The following is a 20,124-nucleotide window of genomic DNA, read 5'->3' as shown; positions in this document are numbered from 1 at the left end:
AAGATTTAAAATATACTCACAGAGTTACCAACAAACCACTCTTTTTCCCCTAAATATGTGTCCAAATCTTGCAGAAGATGAGGTGCATCATATGTGAGCAGTTCATTAAATATCTGATCCTAGGAGAGAGAAAAAAAATCACTTTAAGAGTAATAGGAGGGAGGTGGGGCAAGATGGCGGCATAGTGAGGGGTGAATTTAGTTCAGAACAATTGAGCAGGGTCTCAGGGAATTGAATGACAACAAGTAGCACATAAACATTTGCATCATAGGTATCCCAGAAGGGAGAGAAGAGAAGGGGAAAGGTACGAAAGGAATATTCGAGGAAATTATGGCCTAAAATGTCCCAGCTCTTATGAAAGACATAGATATCCATGTTGAAGAAGCACAACATACTCCAAATAAGTCTGAATAGACTTACTCCAAGACATTATTAATCAACGTCAAATGCCAAAGATAAAGAGAGAATTCTGAAAGCAGCAAGAGAAAAGTAATTAATTACATATAAGGGATGTCTGATAAGACTAAGCTCCAATTTCTCATCAGAAACCATGGAAGCAAGAAGGTAGTGGAATGATATATTTAATATACTGAAATAGAAGAACTGCCAGCCAAGAATTCTCTATCCAGCAAAACTGTCCTCCTAAAATGAGGTAGAATTTAAGATATTCACAGATAGGCAGAAGCTGAGAGCATTCGTTAACAAGTCCTGCTCTACAAGAAATACAAAAGGGAGTCCTGCACTCTGAAAGGAAAAGACAGGAGAGAGAGGATGGGAGGAGAGTGTAGAAAGAAGAGTATCTAAAGGTAGCTAAACAGGTTAAAAGAGAGACAAAATTAAGATATGACATATCAAAACAAAAGGATAAAATGGTTGAAGAAAGTACTGCCATTACAGTAATAGCAGTGAATGTTAACAGATTAAACACCTCAACCAAAAGACACAGACTGGCAGAATGGATTTTTAAAAATATAAGCCATCTATATGCTGTCTACAAGAGACTAAACTTAGACCAAAGATACAAAAAGATTGAAAGTAAAAGACTGGAAAAGATATTCACCCAAACAGTAACATCCCCTCCCTCCCATAAAAAGCTGGTATATCTACACAAATACTGGACATAATTGACTTCAAATTCAAAGCTGTTATGAGAGATACAGAAGGACATTATATATTAATGAAAGGGGAAAGTACCAAAAATAAATAACAATCACAAATATCTATGCACCTAACCATGTAACCATGAGGCAAACACTAGCAAAACCAAAAGGAGAAATAGACATCTCTGCAATAATAGTTGGAAACTTCAATACACCACTGTTATCAATAGAAAGAACATATAGACAGAGGATCGATAAGGTAACAGACAACTTGAATAATATGATAAATGAACTGGACCTAATAGACATCTATAGAACATTGTACCCCACAAAGAGCAAGGTATACATTTCTCTTAAGTGCTCATGAATCGTTCTTCAGGCTAGACCACATGTTGGGTCACAAAACAGGTCTTAATAAATTTTTTAAAATATTGAAATTACACAAAGTACTTCTCTGATCATATGAAATGGAGCTGGAAATCAACAGTAGGCAGAGGACTGGAAAAATCCACAAATTTTTGGAGATTCAACAACATACTCAAACAATCGGTGTATCAAAGAAGAAATTGCAAGAGAAATCAGCAAATATCTTAAGAGAAATGAAGATCAGAACACAACATATCAAAATGTATGGGATGCAGGAAAGGTAGTAGTATTGAGAGGGAAATTTATAGCCCTAAACATCTACATTAAAAAGGAAGAGAGAGCTAAAATAAAAAATCTAACTACACTCCTGGAGGAACTAGAGAAAAATCAGCAAACTAATTGCAAAGCAAACAGAAGGAAAGAAATGACAAAGAAGAGTAGAAATAAGTGAAATTGAGAACAACAGCAAAAAAAAAAAACAAACAAACAAAAAACCAAAAACAATAGAGTAAAAAAATACCAAACTTGGTTTTTTTAAGAAGTTCAGTAAAATTGTCAAGCCCTTCTCTAGATAGACAAAAAAAAAATAGATGCAAATAAATATAATAAAAAAATGAGAGGGGAACATTACTACTGACCCCACAGTAAAAAGAAAAAGCATAAGAGGATACTATGAACAACTATACACCAATAAACTAGATAACATTGATAAAATGGATAATTTTCACAAACATACAAACAACGACACTGACACCAGAAGAAATAGGAGAGCTCATCAGACCATTTACAAGTAACGAGACTGAAACAGTCATGAAAACCTCCCCACAAACACAGCCCGGGACCAGAGGGCTTCACAGGTGAATTCTAGCAATATTTCCAGAAGAATTGATACCAATCCTGCTCAAAATCTTCCAAAACACTGAAGATTCTCTAACTCATTCTATAAAGCCAGCATAAGCATAAAACCAAAACTAGATAAAGACACTACAAAAAAGGAAAATTATAGACAAGTCTCTCTAATGAATATAGATGCATAAAATCCTCAACTAAATACTTGCAAATTAAATCCAACTACATGTTAAAAGAACTATACACCATGATCAAGTAAGTTTAATCCCAGGTACACAAGGGAGGTTTGACACAAGAATATCAGATAATGTGATGCACTACATTAACAGATCAAAGGAGAAGGAACACATGATCATCTCAATTGACATTGAAAAGGCATTTGACAAAATCTTCTGTGTTTTCCTGATACAAACACTTTGAAAGGTAGGAATAGAAGGAAACTTCTTCAACCTGATAAACGGCATAACATGAAAAACCCAGAGCTGACATCATACTGTGTGGTGAAAGACTGAAAGCTTTCCCACTGAGATTGAGACGTAGACAAGGATGCCCACTGTTACCACTGTTATTCAACACTGTGCTAGAAGTTATAGTTACAGTAATTAGGCAAGAAAAAGAAGTAAAAGGCATCCAAATTGAAAAAAAGTAAAACTTTCCCTATTTGCAGATGATTTAATCTTATATATAGAAAGTCTAAAAAAAGCTACAACAAAGCTAATAGAACTAATAAGCTCAGTAAAGTGGTGGGATACAAGATAAAAAAGTGTTTCTGTACACTAGTAAAGAGAATCTGAGGAGGAAAGTAGGAAAAAATTCCATTTACAATTGCAACCAAAAGAATCACATATCTAGGAATAAACTAGAAATAGAATGTAAAGGACCTATATTCAGAAAACTACAAAGCATTGCTAAAAGAAATCAAAGATCTAAATAAATGGAAAAATATTCCATTTTCATGAATTGGAAGACTACATATTGTTAAGGTGTCAATTCTATTCAAGTTGATTTGCGGATTTAATGCAATCCCAATAAAAATTCCAACAGCCTACTTAGAAGAATTGGAACACCCGATTATCAAATTTATTTGGAAAGACCAGGAACCCCAGATAGCCAAAAACATCTTTAAAAAATATAAATGAAGTTGGAGGGCTCTCAATTCCTGATTTTAAAGTATATTATAAAGCTATGGTTGTTTTTTTATGACTGTAAAAACAGCATGGTATTAGCATATTGACCAATAGAATCGAACTGAGAGTTCAGAAATAGATCTCATATCTATGGCCAATTGATTTTTTTCCTTTATTTTTATTTTTATTTTCTTTATTTTGGGTCAATTGATTTTTGACAAGGATGCCAAGTCCACTGGGACAGAGCATTCTCTTCAACAAATGGTGCTGAGAGAACTGGATATCTACATTCAAAAGAATAAAGGAGGAACTCTCTCTCACACCATATATAAAAATTAACTCAAAATGGATCAAAAACGAAATATAAAAGTCAGAGCCATAAAACTTCTAGAAGAAAATATAGGGAAGCAATTTCAAGTTCTTATGGTGGGAGATGGTTTCTTATAACTTACACCCAAAGCATGAATAACAAAAGAAAAAATATATAAATGGGATCTCCTCATAACTGATACTTTTGTCCTTCAAAGGACTGTGTCACAAAAGGGAAAAGGCCGCCTGTTCAATGAGAGAACTATTTGGAAACTGCATATGCAATAAGGGTTTAATATCCAGTATATATAAAGAGACCCTATAACTTAACAGTAAAAGGTCAAACAACCGAAGTTAAAAACGTGCAAAAGACTTATAGACATTTTTCCAAAGAGGATATACAAATGACTAATAAGCACATGAAAATATGTTCAACGTCAACAACTACTAGGGAAATTTAAATCAAAACCGCAAGATATTACTTCACACTTACTATAATGGCCACTTTAAATAAATAGAAAACAAGTGTAGGAGAGAATGTGGAGAAATAGGAACACTTATTCACCGTTGGTGGGAATGTAAAATGGTACAGCTGCTCTGGAAAACAGTTTGGCAGTTCCTCAGGGAACTAAATACAGAACTGCCGTATTATCCAGCAATTCTACTACTAGGTACGTACTCAGAAGAGCTGAAGACAGGGACACAGACGTTCATAGCCCCAATATTCCCAGTTGCCAAAGACGGAAGCAACCCAGGTGTCCATCAACTAATGAATGGATAAACAAAATGTGGTGTAAACATAAGACGGGTTATTACTCAGTAAGAAGAAACTAAGTCTTCACGCATGTGACAACATGGATGAACCATGAGGACATTATGTTGACTACAATAAGTCAGACACAAAAGGACAAATATTGTACGATTTCACTAATATGAACTAAATGACTAGCAAACTCATGTTAATTTCTAGAACATAGGTCAACAGAAGATAGAATGAACGCAGAGAATAGGGAGCTGATGCTTAATTTGTACAGAATTTGTAATAAGCTTGAGTATAAATGCTTGGAAATGGATAGATGTGATGGTAGCACATAGTGAGTCTAACAACCAATATATGTGGGTGCGATTTTGGTTGGAAGGGAAAGTTTAGGGTCGTGTATGTCACTGGAAGGAAGCCAGAGGATGAAGCACGGGACTGCGTAACACAGCGAACCCTCTTGTGGGTTGTTTCGTTTTCTAATTTGAATGACGCAGCTTCAGGTACCCAAATTTTTTTGAATATGCCGTCCCAGATAAAAAAATTTGTATCTGTGCTATTGACTTCTCCTGTAATACAGTTCTCTTTTACAAGTTTGATGAATTAGCTCAGCCTAATGAAATGTGAATTAGTAACCAGGGTAATTATTATTTAAGATTCATTTTAAAGAACACCTAAGAAAATAATATGTAAAAAATGACATTTGATTTAAACATCATTTTTTCTCCAGATGTGTACTATAAACATATTTTTTGATAAATCCTAGACAGCCACTCATGTTTGGTGGACTCAGAAATTTTCTGCCTCCCCTTCCAGAGAGTTATAAAGCAGATTTCTTTTCACTCTGAGAAATCTGACACTTATGGGGGCTATAGGGAAGTTTATATATTTCTTGAGAACCCTTAAAAAAATCCACACTACCATAATCATTTAGTATTGGAACTGGAATTCACTCAGTCCTGTTCACCCTCTATCCCTACCCTGTTTTTCAAATGAGGACACTGAAACGAAGATACATTGAGTAACCAAAATAGCACTAGCGGTAAATGCAAGGATTGCCAGGGTGACCAAGGTTCAGTCATGTTTTTACATTAATTTTTTTTATTGGAAACAGAATTTTACAACAACAGATACTGAAACATCCATAATTAATATATATTTTGTAGATTTTTAAAAACACATGACGACAGGAATATTTTCGTTATTTGTCCTGAGTGATTCAATATTCTGTTTTTGAATTAGATGTTAATGCTTTATCTGACCGCAAGGTGGCAGCAATGCAACCGCTAAAAAAAGAACAGGCAAAATACCAAAGAACTATGCTTTGCTCATTGTAGATTAACCAGGTCCTTGCAGGTATTTTGTAGCTATCAGCAGCGTTTCTGCAACTTGTTGTACCTTGATATGATTCACTCATGAACTTGGAATGTTATGTCCTATGAATTTGTGCTTTGAGATAAGTGATATGTAACAGCATAGTTATTCTAATTCAAAGGAAGACTATTACTCTTATAATAGTTCAGAGACTATTTTCCTCTTGGAGGTAGCCTCTGTTATAAAGCCTCAGCCACAGACAGGTAGAAAATAGAGAAGGGCAAAATTGCTAAGTTGGTAGACTGCCAATCAAGTGGGGTCTTTAGCACATGTGAGGGTGGAGCTTTAGATACTGTTTTTTTTTCAGATTTGCTGTTAAGTATCATGCTAGTTTGAAGCTGTTATGTGCTGCTTTGAAAACATGTTCTTTTAATCCAGTCTTGTGGAGGCAAGCCTATTGTTGGGTGGGACCTCTTGATTAGGTTGTTCCCAAGAACATGTAACACTGCCTATTCAAGGTGAGTCTCAGTTAGCTTACCGGAGTCTTTTAAAAGGAGAATATTTGGAGAAAGCTCAGACACAGATGCCTGGAGATTCTGAGTGAGCCATTTGAAACCAGATGCCAGGAGAGAAGGGCAGCAGATGTTGCCATGTGGCTTCCCATGTGACAGAGAAACCGGACTCGGTGGGTCTTTCCTGAGTGAAGTTATCCTGTTTTTGCCTTAATTTGGACATTTTCACGGCCCTAGAATTTTAACTTGTAACAATAAATAAAAGCCAATCCATTTCTGGTATATTGCCTTCTGGCAGCTTTAGCAAAATCAATTTGTTTCTGCATTTATAAGGATATATAAAATATAGATGCCAAGGCTGACAAATATAAGGAAAAACAAATTGCAATAAAGTATTTAACACTATATTATTTATAATAGATAAATTTATTGAACACTTTCTACCTAACCACAGTAGATTGCATGAAATACCCATTTTACAGATGAAGAATTGGAAATATAGATACAGAGTTAAGTAACAGCTGGTTAGAAGAGAATCAGGATTCCAGCCTAGCATTCTGATTCTAGCCCAAATATATTCATGTCAAAAGCCCCATTATACTTAGCATTACCAAAGCTAAGCTTTTATGAGATTGTCCTGGGTAGTCTCTGTGAGTGTGGCAGGAGGTGGGGTGTGTGTGGGGTGGGGTGTATCCCCCTTAAGCCTTATATTTTTATGGGTCATTAAATATGAATACTTTTATGTCCAAATATTTGCATATTTAGAATAGATTTGTTCAAAGTAAATTAATAGAACTACTATTTGTTCTGTGCTGTGGGTTTGGGGTATAGGCCCTTTAGCTGTAACACATACATAGCTATTCATGATAAAGCTGTTTTGAGCAGTTGCCGGCTGTGGGCAGAGTGGTTAAGATTCTAAGTCAAAGAACCTGGGATCTGAATCCCTGCTCTGTCCTTTACCAGCTAAAGAACCTTAGGCAAGTTACTTATACTACATAAACCACAATTTCCTCAGCTGGAAAATTAGGATAACCACAGATTCTCCATAAAGGGATGCTGCATGAATTAGCCACTCACAGAGGAGATAGCATGTGTAGGTGATGAGGCTATGGGTTCTGGAGCCAGGCTGTCTGGGCTGAGGTAGCAATTCTGTCCCTCATTTGTGTGAACTTGGGCAACTTCATAACCTCTCTCATCTAGAAAGTGAGCATGACCATGTAAAGGACTTATCTCTTGAGAGGGTTGTGAGGACTGACTGAGATAACATATGCAAGGATTCTAGCCCCTTGCACATGATACGGTAAGTGTTGGATAAATTTAGCTTTTCCTGTCACTCATTCAACAAATGCTAAGTGTAAGTGCCAGCTACGCAAAAGGCACTGTGATAGGTGTGATGGGTACACCAGTGACTAATACAGACAAATGTCTGCCCTCGTGATATATTTTACTGGAGGAGACAAACAACAGACAAAGTAAATCCATTTTAAAACAAAATATGGATTGTGGTGACTGCCCTAAACAAATGAGTAGGTTAATGTTATAGAGGGTAACAGAGGAGGTCTATTTAGAATTCTGGATAAAGATGATGGATTTAGCACACATATAATTTTGTTTCCATTCTAAAACTACAGTAAATGCTTTTTGTCAAAAAAAAAAAAAAGGTAGAACCCACAAGAAGAAGAGACGAGGAAACAAAATTTGAAAAGCGGATGAAAAGGGAAAGTTGAGAATCAATGCTTTCTACAACATAAAATGCTACAGTAGCTCAGGAAATGGCAAGATTTGTAGCTCTACAATTAGTAGAGTCGAAGAGAGAGTAGTTAGAGGTGGAGGAGGTGATAAAAGGAGGATTAGTAGAAAGCTGTTAAATAAGTCGTTAGAACATGAGATTGCCTTTTTCATTCCATGCTAGTGGACTACTCTTTCCTATCCTTAGCACAAAGCTGGAGAGAGAGTAAAACAGATGGTCTCTGGGTTGGGGGATGGCACATATACTGTTTTAAAAAGAGGAAGATTAATAAATGAACATATGCATACTGAATGCTAAATTCTGAGATTCCCAGCCCTTTTGTCCCTACTGGATTTCAGAACATTGGCAGCCACGCCTTTCCCTCTTGGTAGGAGATTAGAATTCTTGTCTAAGGACCCTGCCCAATGCCAGAGGGGATAACTGAAGACAGTGATGCTGGAAGATAACCCCAGAATGGCCTAGTGAAACTCAACCAGCAAACCCCATCTGCAAATTTAGAGCTTTGAATAAGCTTATTAATTTACCTACTCTCTATCGTGAATTATGAAGGATTATCTGACATCTAAGTAAAAAACAAGAGACCAAAATAAAGAGGAATAAAAGCAATTCCAAACATACACATACTAGATAGAGAGATGATATAGCATCTTTAATAAATATAAAATAATATTTTAAAAGGAAAACAGAGAATGCTACAAAAATGAGCCCTTGTAAATTTAAAACGGCAATATCAGAACTTCATAAATAAAGAGAAGGGCTGATGAACAAAGTTGAGGACTTCTTCCTTAAAGCAATGCAAAAAAGACAAAAAGATGGGAAATAGAGAAAAGATCCAACATCTATGTGGGAGGAATTTCAATATTATAAAGAAACAGAGAAAAGGGGGAAAATATCATCAGTGAAATAATTAAAGGAAATTTCCTAGAACTAAAGGACATGAGTCCCATATTGAAAGCCCAACAAGGAGGTAACAAACTGTATTAAAAAAAATAAAATCACACTGTGGCTGTTCATTGTAAAATTTTAGAACTCTAGGGTGTTCTATAAGCTTTCAGAAAAAGAGAGGGTGATGGAGAGGGATTAGGTATTAGATTGAATTCAGATTTCTCAACTAGAAAACAATAGATAAATGCCTTCAAAATACTAAAGAAAATTACTTTCAACATAGAATTCTATACCCAACCAAACTATGAAACAAATATGAGGATGAAATAACACTTTCAGGCAAATGAGTTCTCAAACTTTTACTTCTCATGTTCAGTAAGCTATTGGATGATTGCTCCACAAAACCAAAAACAGGAAAAAGGAGAATGAACACAGGAAAGCATCAAAAGAAATATTTAGGATGATAATGGACATCACAGGAAGATAACTGTGCACCAAGTGTCTAAGGCAGCCAAATCAGATGGAAACAACATGCGTCACAAGATAGAGCTATCTATACAGTCTGGCATCATCATACCTCCTGTCCTCAAACCTTCACTGTAATTTAATCTTTCAGTTCTGTACGATGTGCCCCAAATAAACAAACGAGTAAGCAAAATGGTAGGCACTCAGAAACAGGATTTCAATTTAAGAGAAAGAAAAAAGGAGATTCCTGTTATGACAGGTAAGGGAAGTCTTATGATGACAGGGGTACAGAAAACCTAAAGAGTTCTACAAAGGAAAGTGGAAGTCTTCAGACTGGGTATATCTGAGAAAATATTGGAAATAATCGATTTTCTGATAGCATTGACCTTGTGGAAAATTGTATTGGTAGACTATTTGATGGTGTGGGAAGAATCAACAATAAAAGTGAAAAGAAATTAGCCCAAATACCCCTAAAAAGTGGGAGAAAGATCAAAGGTGATGATGGAGTTATACAGAGAAGGTCAGGCTTAACAAATGAATGTGAGTGCTGAATCATTATACTGATATTTCTTTTTAGCCTCCAGTACCTTAGAGCAGCTAGAAATAAACATCTAAAATTGTGGAATTGTAACCCATACCAAACTCTGAAATCTGTTATACAACTAACTATTGCAATGTACTTTGAAATTTATTGCTTTTACGTATAAATGTTATTTAAAGAGAAGGAGGAATATAACAGAGAAGATAGGATTTAACAAATGAGTATGACTGCTGAATCATTATATTGATATTTCTGTTGATCTTCAGTGTCTTGGAGCAGTTAGAAGAAAAAATGAAAAATCATGGAACTGTAACCCAGACCAAATGTTAAAATTTGTTCTAAAACTACTTGTTAAAATGTACTTGGAAATTTATTGCTTTTTTTGTATATATGTTATATTTCACAATTTTAAAAAAGTAATAAAAAAGTAAACAGAATTAAGCAAATGGAAAAAAAACAATTACTAACTTTGAGAAGGAAACATGAGACGTATATTACAATGTACAGTTCTGTATAATAATTTGTATAGGCATACTAATGTAATCATTAAGTATTGATTTTAAAAAAATTATCACTGTATCAGGAGCTTTGGGAGAAAGAAAGCAGCGGGATGACTATATAAGAGAACTGCATTCTTATTACTATAATAAGCAGTCCATGGAAACTCTAAAATCAGGGATCAAAAGAAAGCCATATTTACATATCATATAGAAATATGGAGATGTGTAAATCCTAAAGAAACAGCTAAAAGAATTGTATCTGAAGGGGGTAATATGAAGAGGTGGGGAATGTGATCACTGTACCTTGTTTTAAACTGCCTACTATAATTTGATGTTTTAAAAGTGTGTGTGTATATGTGTGTGTGTATGTGTATTTCAGTGTTTAAAAATATCTTTTTAAAGTACCTTCACAATGCCTGATAAGTATAAGATTAATAGTAGTAATAGAGAACCGATCACATTACTTTCACGTCTTGTTTTCTCTCTGCCCAAGGAAAGCGTGACATGAAATCATCCAGTGTATCCACAATAGCATCAACTTGACATTGTTCAAATTCTGTTTTTCCAGCCAAATCTGTGGAAAAGAGAGAGGCTGTTTTAGGCCCATGAATGTATTTGATTTAAGTTACTATATGACAAGGTTTGCCCATTTTTAATAGTCAATATAATCATCTGATTCAAAAATTCAAAACAACATAAAACAGTCAATAGTCCAGTAAAGACTCACGTCCCTTCCTGCCCTCATCCACCTCATCTGGCTCCCTTTTCTTCCTACTTTATTGGCAACCACTTTTATTAGTTTCTTGTGTATCTTCCCACTGTTTCTTTATGAAAATACAAGCAAATAAATAATGGGGTGCTTGGGTGGTTCAGTGAAGAATGCTCACCTTCCATGCGGGAGACCTGGGTTCGAGTCCCAGACCATGCACCCCCCCTGCCCAAAAAAAAGAATATATAGTCCCCTGACATGCTCTCTCCTATATCAGAGGAATCTTTCTTCTTCACTTGTCTCTAAAGAATAGCCTTACTCTTTGTTCAGTCACAAAGTATTCCTCTGTTTGGTGTGCCGAAATGGATTGAACTAGTCTCAAATAATTAGGTTTGTTTCCAGTCTTTTGCTAAAACAAGCAATACTGCAATAAATAATCTATACATACATTACAATTTATTTTGTAAAAAAAAATTGCTTTTATATTTTACAGATAAGTTTTGTCAGTGTTTATTTTCTGCCTGAAGCCTATAAGTTTAAAATAATAGAGATTTTTTCTTTTCCTGCCATTTGTTGATCATCACTCTTGCTAAAAAGTTCATTGATTTTCCTAAATATTTTCTTACTTAATTGCTTTTCTACAAGGATACAAGTTTACTAAAAAATCAAGAAACTGTGCTTATAGTGTGTGAATTATGTCCCAATAAAGCTGTTAAAAGTGAAAGAACTTGCTTTGGTGATTTAGAGTTCCTTTGTAAATACACAGATGTATTTCGTGATGTTCAAAGGTTGATTCATCTTCTTTGTTCTGACCTTGAAAAGTTCCTTAGGACTCTGTCCTAGTTTCCTTCATTCATTTTCATCCTTACTTTGACTTCCATGCTCAGGGCTTCAGTTACCAATTTTATGTAGAGGACTCCTCATTCAGCATTTTTAGTTCTAAACTCCAGATTCATATTCGTAAGTCTCCCTTTGGATATTTCTGAGTCTCCTTTGGCTCCCAGATTTCAGCAGATCCCAAAACAGAGTCATCACATCCAACCTCAAACCAGCTGTACTTCATTTATTCAACAAATAATTACTGGGCTCCAACTGTGGGTCAGCCCTAACTGGAATCATAGCAGTGAATAAAACAGATTCCCTGCGCATGTGGCATGTATTATGGTTGAGGGGAGAAGACATTGGAAAGGGTATTGCAGTTTGAGGAAAGTTTGTAGAAGAATGTATCCAGCACTCTTAGAATGACAAAACCATGTCCAAGCTGTCATCTGTCCTAACCTTGCTGCCTTGGTAAGACAGAATGACCCTCCATTCTCCATCTGTCGTCTGGTCTCTGTCATGATTCTATCTTCACAAACTTTCCCATGTTTCCCTACTCTCTCTTCTTTTCTGTTGACATCTGGACTATTTTAATGACCTCCTAATGTGTTTCCCCACCTCCAGTCATGTCACAATAATCTTCCCAAACTCACACTTTAGTTATTCTGCTTTTCTAGATAAAAACCTACAATTATCAAAGTAACACAGTCCATACTTTGGTTGTTTTTAACTGATCTCAATCTATTTTTTAGATGTTTCTCTTTCTACTTCTCCACCCTGCAAATTTGATGTTCTTTTCCTTCTCTCATGCTATTTTCTCTCTGCATAGAGTGTCCTAGTCCAGTGATTCTTAAACTGAGGTCCCTGGACCAGCTGTATCAACATGCTCTGAAAAAGTAAAAATGCCAGTTCTTGGGCTCCACTCCAGACCTATTGAATCAGAATCTCTGAAGTTGAGGGCAAGGAATCTGTGTTTTTTAACAAGCTCTCCAGGTGATTCTGTTGCCCCTAAAGTTTGAAAACCACCGCCCATGTCCAAGTAAAGTTTGAAAACCACCGCCCATGTCCAAGTCTTCCTCTTGAAATTCTAGGCATCCTTTAAGGCTAAGCTCAAATGTCATTTTCACTTCAAAACCCAGTTTCCATAGTTAGAAAAATCTCCATCTCTTCTGAAGTTCCAAAAAACTTCCTTTGCTGGAGTATGTTAATGTAAGAGGTATTCATGTTTTTTACATAATTAGGGCCCATTTTATTTTGTGAGCTAACCCTGTGATTGTGGCTTAGAGCATAGTTGAATGGTGAGTGATAGGGTTGGGTGGAAGAGGGAATGGGGATTCTGCAGACTGAATAGAGAGGCAGGGACTTTTAAAGAAGCACAAAGTAGCTTTTCACTCAAAAAGATTGTGCAAGGAGCAGAAAAGGAGAGAGAAGACATTGGAGCATACACAGGATGTGGGAAAGGGCATCAAGCAAGTTTTCTTAATCTCTTTTCATCAGTGCCATGGGGCACAGCCAAAACAAAACCACTCAGAAGCTAACTACCTACTATGGATGTCTCAAATGGCACTCCACAGAGACAAAGACTCCCTTTCTATTTTTTCAGCAGGATTAGGATGAAGGACATCATGGAAAACAAGATTTCAATCATATGTGGAATTTTACCTTCCATATGCCACATGTATTTCCTACTCATTTATCTTCTTATAGTACACATCCTAGCAAAAGTTTGAAATAAGGCATACCTGTCCCATTTTTGCAGCTAAATATTAATAAGGGTTTAGGGGCAAGAAGGTACAGGGTAGGAGGTAGTGGGTGGCAATATAAAATAAAAATCTCTGGGGAACTCACAGAAAGTTAAGCTGATACACATGGTACACATGGTGTATACTTCTCTAGCATATTTAATTCCATTTTTCTTTGCAGTGAAGTATTCAATATTCAAATTAATTAATGAATACTGAATTGAAAACATTTACTTTTTCAGTTATTAAAATCTTAAACACAGGGCATGCCACAGTGGCTCAGCAGGCAGAGTTGCAGCCTGCCATGCCAGAGACCTGGGGTCGATTCCCAGTGTCTGCCCATGCAAAAAAAAAAAAAAAAGCTTAAACACAATAAACATTTTACCTGTGTTTTTGGTCAGGTATCTCGCAATTGCTAGACTCTGGTGAAGCATAAGTCCGTCAACTTCCAAAACAGGGATTTTGCCAAATGGGAGAGCTTAAAATAGCACAAGCAAAGAATCAACTTCCATACAAAGCCAAGAGATAAAATAACTTCATTCTTACTGATAATTGTGGAAACAAAGCATGATTTTTAAAGTCATAGAGGTCTTGAATATTTATTCTGAAAGTACATTAGACACTCTCTAGTGGAATTTTAACATTTTATAAGTTTTTTTTTAAGTTGTTTTAGTGTTAATGACAGAATCAGGTCTAAAACCCAGGTTTCCAGTGCTACTACATACTATACGTTCTCAGGTACTTAACTACTTAACTTAAAAAAAAAAATCTATGCTTTTAAGCTCCATTAATTTTTGTGGCCTAAATCACAGATCATATTGATTTTTCCTCAAAACTATAGTCTGAGGAATATAGATAGTTTGATTTACATATTTAGTTATACTAAGGAATTTAGCCAAAGTCTTATTTTAATGAGGAACTATTTGAAGTTTAGAGTACAGCAGTGAGCATCTTTGTACAACTCATAGGACAGACTCAGAGTAGATATCATAATAATATTTTGCCTGTAAATCATACTATTATCTAAGTTTATTATATTTTTGTCACAAAGTAATAAACATTTATTATGTAAAAATTCTAAATTGAAGATAAAAATGTCTAACATAGTTAAAACCATTTTATCTTTTAATTACTTTTCCATATATATTTTTAAAAATCAAAATGTATATAATGCTTTGTAAACCACTTTTTTCATTTGATAATATCTTTGAAATGTATTTCTGTATTGATGAAATACCAACTTTTAAAATGGCTACATAGTATTTTGCTGTATGAATTGATCACAATTTTCTCAACCAATGTCTTCATTTTAGATATATAATTTTTTTTGAAAAAAGGGAAAAGAAGAAAATACCACTCATACTCCCTTGACCAAAACACAGCTACTAGATTCACCTTTGTGTATCTCCCTGATGTCTTTCATATGCATACAAATAATAACAGGATGAACTACATTTGGCATTGGGAATTTCAAAAAAAATCTTTGAGCACTTACCTAATGAGTGCACCATGTTGTATTCTAGGTGCCTGAGATACTGCCGTGAGCAAAACAAAGTCCCAGATAAAGTTGACATGAATTAGGATACCTCATTTGAAGCAAAGTACACAAACAAGAGGGAATTAACATGTGTAACTTTTTGGGGGGGGGGCATGCTTCCTTTGTGCTAAGCAGTGCACTAAGTATTTAACATGTTTATTAGGTCTTTCAATATTTACAATAACCTTATGAGGTAGGTATTAACCACTGTCTGATTTTTTTTTTTTTTATGAGGAAATGAGGTTAAGAAAGACTATATAAATTACCCAGGTAACACACCTGGTAGAGTTGGGCTTCAAACTGAGGCCAACTGGAACCCTCATTCAGCTGTTTTGTTAATTTTAGAAGCTATGTTTTCAAAAAACATCAACAACCAGAGCAAGCCCAGAAGATAGTGGCCAAGTTAGAGGGGTCTGAAAATCACATTTTATGGGGATTGGGTGAATAACTTTAGCATGCTTCACAGGGAGAGACAAAACAAATAAAGTGGCACATGATAGCTATCCTCAAATGTTGCATGATCCTGTTGTGACTCGCTCCAATGTGCAAAACTATAAAGAAAAAGTATTAGGAAGGCTACAGAATCTAAAAGGCAAATGCATAAAATGTAATGATAAATTAATGGTTTGGGACTCATACAAATACGTAATTTATGACAAGAACTACATAAAGGTGAGGGGATAGAGGGATCTAAGAACATAGTTCATTTGTGCTCTTGAAGTTAAGTTGTTATCAAAGCAAATGAGATTTTTATAGATTTAAAATGTTAAATTTAAATCCCATGGGCAACCACAAAGAAAATATCAGAGATTAAGCAAACCCTCAGAGACAGAAAGTAGAGTATGGGTTACCAGGAGTGGGGGATAAGGGCAATAGGGAATTAATGCAAAATGAGTGTAGGGTCTTTGTTTGAGGTGAAGGGAAAGTTATAATAATAGATGGTGTTGAGGGTACTGCAACATTGTAGTATGATTAATCCCACTGAACGGTGTGCTTGAGAGGGGTGGAGATGGGAAGATTTATGTTGTATGTATGTTTCCACATTTAAAAAGAGACACTAAAGAGATTATGATAATTAAATGCATACTTGACCCTGAATGGGATCTAAGAATGGAGGAGAAAAGGCTCAAAAAGACATGGTTGGAACATAAGAAAGAATTGGAATATAGAATATAAGCTTTTTATCAGCACTGAGTTTCTTGAACCTGATAACTTACTTTAGGTGATTACGTAAGTGAATACCCTTGTTCATAGGAAATGTAAATGGAAGTATGTGTTCAAGGAGAATGAGGTTGTGCAACCTGCACTCAAATGTTCAGAAAATAGATAGATGATAGATTAGATAGATGGACAATAGATAGATAAGATTGATACAGGAATGATATGACAAAATGTTAAAACTGGCGGATCTTGGTATCTGGGAGTAGGGTAGGGGCATGTTGGAGTTCTCTCTATGGGGTTTGTATTGTTTTTGCAACCATCCTGTAAATTTGAAATTACTTCAAAAGAAAAAAGAAAATAATAAGAAAGAAAAAAGAGGGGCAGATTTTAACTTAATATAAAAGATAAATTCATTAGCTTTAGAACGACTGACCATGGAATGTGTTTTCCTGTGAGATGGTAAACTTTCAGCTACTGGCAGTATTCCAGCCAAGCTCGGGATAATTGCCTACAGCTGGAACATTGGGCTCCATCTAACAAGATGAAATTTAAGAAGACAAATGTTAGGTGCATCATTTGGTTCCAGAAAAAAAATAGTGACTTCAGGGTTGTTGGAGGTGTGACTTAATAGAAGCACCTGTCAAAAAGCTTTAGGGAATTTAGTGACATGGTCTATGGAGCTTCAGTGTGATATGGCTACCAAAATAGCTACTGTGGTCTTAGTATAATATTGGCTTGTGATAAAGAGAAGGTCTTGTTTTGCTTTGTGCTGCTCTTGTGCCTGGAGAATCGTGTTTGCCCGGAGGCACCATACATTTAAATGTCAGACATAGTCTAATCAGAGCTTGGTCAGAGGACGCCTGCTTGGTCGTATATTAATTTCCTGTAGCTGCTGTAACAAAGTGCCAGAAACCGGATGGCTTTAAACAACAGAAATTTATTCTCTCAGTTTTGGAGACTAGAAGCCTGAAATCAAGTTTTGACCATGAATGCAAGCCACAAGAAGACAGATTTCAATTATATATAAGGAAGATTTTTTCTAAAGTTGGCCTCACCTCTATTTTCTTTGTTTTTTTTCCTAGAATTTCATTCAGAAGTTGGACTTCCTTAACCAACTCATTTTCATGTTTCCTTATCTTTAATCTCTTCTGTTCCATGTCTTTGTCCTATTTTACTAATTCCTGGGTAATTTATTTTCCATCATTTTATTGGGGTTTTTTTTTTAGTATCATATTTTTAATTTTCATAAAATAAAAATTTGTCTTAATGTTCCTTTCTACAGCATCTATGTAATCTATACATAAAACAAGAAACATGTTTCTCAAAGGAGAAAATAATCTTTTGTCTTTGAGGATTTTATAATCTTTTGAAGCTTTCTTCACCCTAAATCATCTTGGTTTCTCAGAATTTTTTTTTCCGTTCTTGCTTCAATATTAGAAATTTTCTCAGCCATCTACCAATTATTGGCATGACAGTCTTGGGTTTTTTTTTTTTTTTTTTTTTGGCATGGGCAGGCACCGGGAATTAAACCCCGGTCTCTAGCATGGCAGGCAAGAACTCTACCTGCTGAGCCACCGTGGCCCTCCCGACACTCCTGTTTTTAAGGCAAAGAAATAAAAGTTAACCCGAAGCTCCATGTGTATGGGGTGCTTGCCGACTGATGGGGCTGGGCTGTTTATTGAGAGTGCCCATTGGTTTAGCAACTTTTAGACATTTCCCTTGGGCTGGTCAGTTTATCGTGAGAAAAATTCTCTTATTTCCTGCCTGAGGCATATTAGCCTGGTAGCAGAATTCTGATTGTAAAAAGAGGAAGGAAGCTATGGGTCTCTCCATTTACTTTGTAGACTTTCATTTAAGTCCATCTTTATCTATCACATTGTGTCCTTAGACATGCCTGTATCCCAGAAACTCTGGGCCATTCTCTCCTGAGAATAATCACCATGCTTCATCTAAGGCAAAGAAGGGATCTGGTAATCACATTGCTTCCTCACATACTTTCAGTCATTCCTCTATCAGCTCAGATTTTAGAGCAATATGTTGATTTACCAATTCTTGTGCCTTTCTGGGGATCTCTATAGTGAGTCAGCTCAGCTTCTCTAGGCTGATGTTTGAGCTTCACTGGTATACTAAGTCACTTTACCATTCTTTGATTTGTTTTATAGCCTTCAAAATTTTGTACTATCATAATCAAGCTTGATTTCTTTGTCCTTGTAGGGTTTTGCCTTAAAAAAAATACTTTAATGTTACTAAGGTTTTAGAAGAGAGAAAATGCAACTAGATGCTAACTAGATCTGACCTGAAAGAAATTTTTATAGATATATCTAATAATGGAATGTGTTGACTGGAGATACTAGCAGAGGTAATCTCATATAGTTTCAAACACTAAAGAAAATTGCTCAGTTGGGTGGGAGATTAGACCAGGTAACATTAATAGTAGAAATGGCCTCCCAATATCTATTCTCCCTTTTTTCTCAAAGTAAGAAAATCCTGAAGTTTTAGCTGTGCAAATGGTCATCTACAGTAAAGCCTGTGTTTTCCAGCTTCCCTTGCAGTAAGGAGTGACCATGTGACTAATTTCTTGCCAAGGTGACATAAGAATTAATGTGTTTAACTTCCTGGCCATGCTGCTAAAAGGGAGGGTTGTGCCCCCCTTTCCCTTTTCACAATTCCAGTGAGCTGGAATGTGGAAGGAGTGTGAACTACTTTATACTGTGTAAATAAGGCAACACACTAGGGGGTGGCATATCAACAAGAAAGAGGTGGCTTAATATTTGAAAACTGCATGGAGCAGAACTGCCATACTAACTTGGGCTTTTATGCAAAAGAAATAAAATTCTTTTTATTTGAAACTACAAAGCATTTGAGCATTTGAAACTATATCCCAACCATCACAACTCTAAGAATCTATGAAAATACTGAAAGAATGCAACAATTCCATTTTTAATAACATAATGAAAAGTCAAGGTAGAATAGGGTATGAGGTGCTCAAAAAATTTATATTTTAAAGGAGGGAGAAGTTGTTATAAAGATTATTTCTTCACCTGTTGCTACCCATACTGACTTAATATCAATAAAGTTAATTAATTTTCACCTACTTTATGTCTACAGTCTTAAAATCCCAGGCATTTTTAAACCAATATTGAAAAATATTTTTGGATGTTAAAGGTAAGCTTTCGTGACAATAAGAAACAAGACTTTCTATCCTACCAGAGAAGAGCTCTCTGATAAGAAACAGAGAGTTTGTAGAGGAAATGACTTTTAAGGAACTCATGCTTCCAAAAGGCATATAGCAACATTTACTGTTAATATACCAATTATCATAGTATTATTATCATTGGCATTATTAATTATTTTTAAAACCTAAGGGAATAAGCATTTCTAGTGTAAAAAGTTTAAACTATGGAACTAAATTGAGCTGGGTTTGAAGCTCAGCTCTACTTGCTAGGGTTGTGAATTACTTAAACTCTGAGCACTTCAGTTCTCCCAATTATAAAACAGAAACAATAATACCTGCCATCTAGGGATGCTGGAGAAATGAAATGAAATATGGTCTGTGGAATATCTATCATATTGCCAGATAGTCTTAAAGTGCTCAATTAAGTGTTCCCTTCACCTTCAACTTTACGTGAATTTGTAATAATCCAGCCATAAAAGTGTGAATTTTACAAAATGGCAGAGTGA

General features: G+C 35.5%; 1 protein-coding gene across 3 annotated transcripts in view; it reads right to left on the bottom strand.

Annotated features, from left to right (window-relative positions):
• The window catches only part of HPGDS (hematopoietic prostaglandin D synthase), a 63,739-nt gene that overhangs the window by 24,173 nt on the left and 19,442 nt on the right, over positions 1-20,124 (bottom strand). For 2 of the 3 annotated variants that reach the window (XM_077142852.1, XM_077142853.1), the window contains exons 3-5: positions 14,131-14,223; positions 10,940-11,049; positions 21-119 (exon numbers count right to left, since the gene is read on the bottom strand). In XM_077142852.1, the coding sequence (XP_076998967.1) occupies positions 21-119; positions 10,940-11,049; positions 14,131-14,223 (302 nt within the window). The remainder of the gene's footprint in view (positions 1-20; positions 120-10,939; positions 11,050-14,130; positions 14,224-20,124) is intronic. The other variant, XM_077142854.1, reaches the window with a different exon arrangement.

This window comes from Tamandua tetradactyla, chromosome 24 (genome assembly GCF_023851605.1).
Source record: "Tamandua tetradactyla isolate mTamTet1 chromosome 24, mTamTet1.pri, whole genome shotgun sequence".
Taxonomy (NCBI): Eukaryota; Metazoa; Chordata; class Mammalia; order Pilosa; family Myrmecophagidae; genus Tamandua; species Tamandua tetradactyla.
This window is presented reverse-complemented; position numbering and strand designations above follow the sequence as displayed.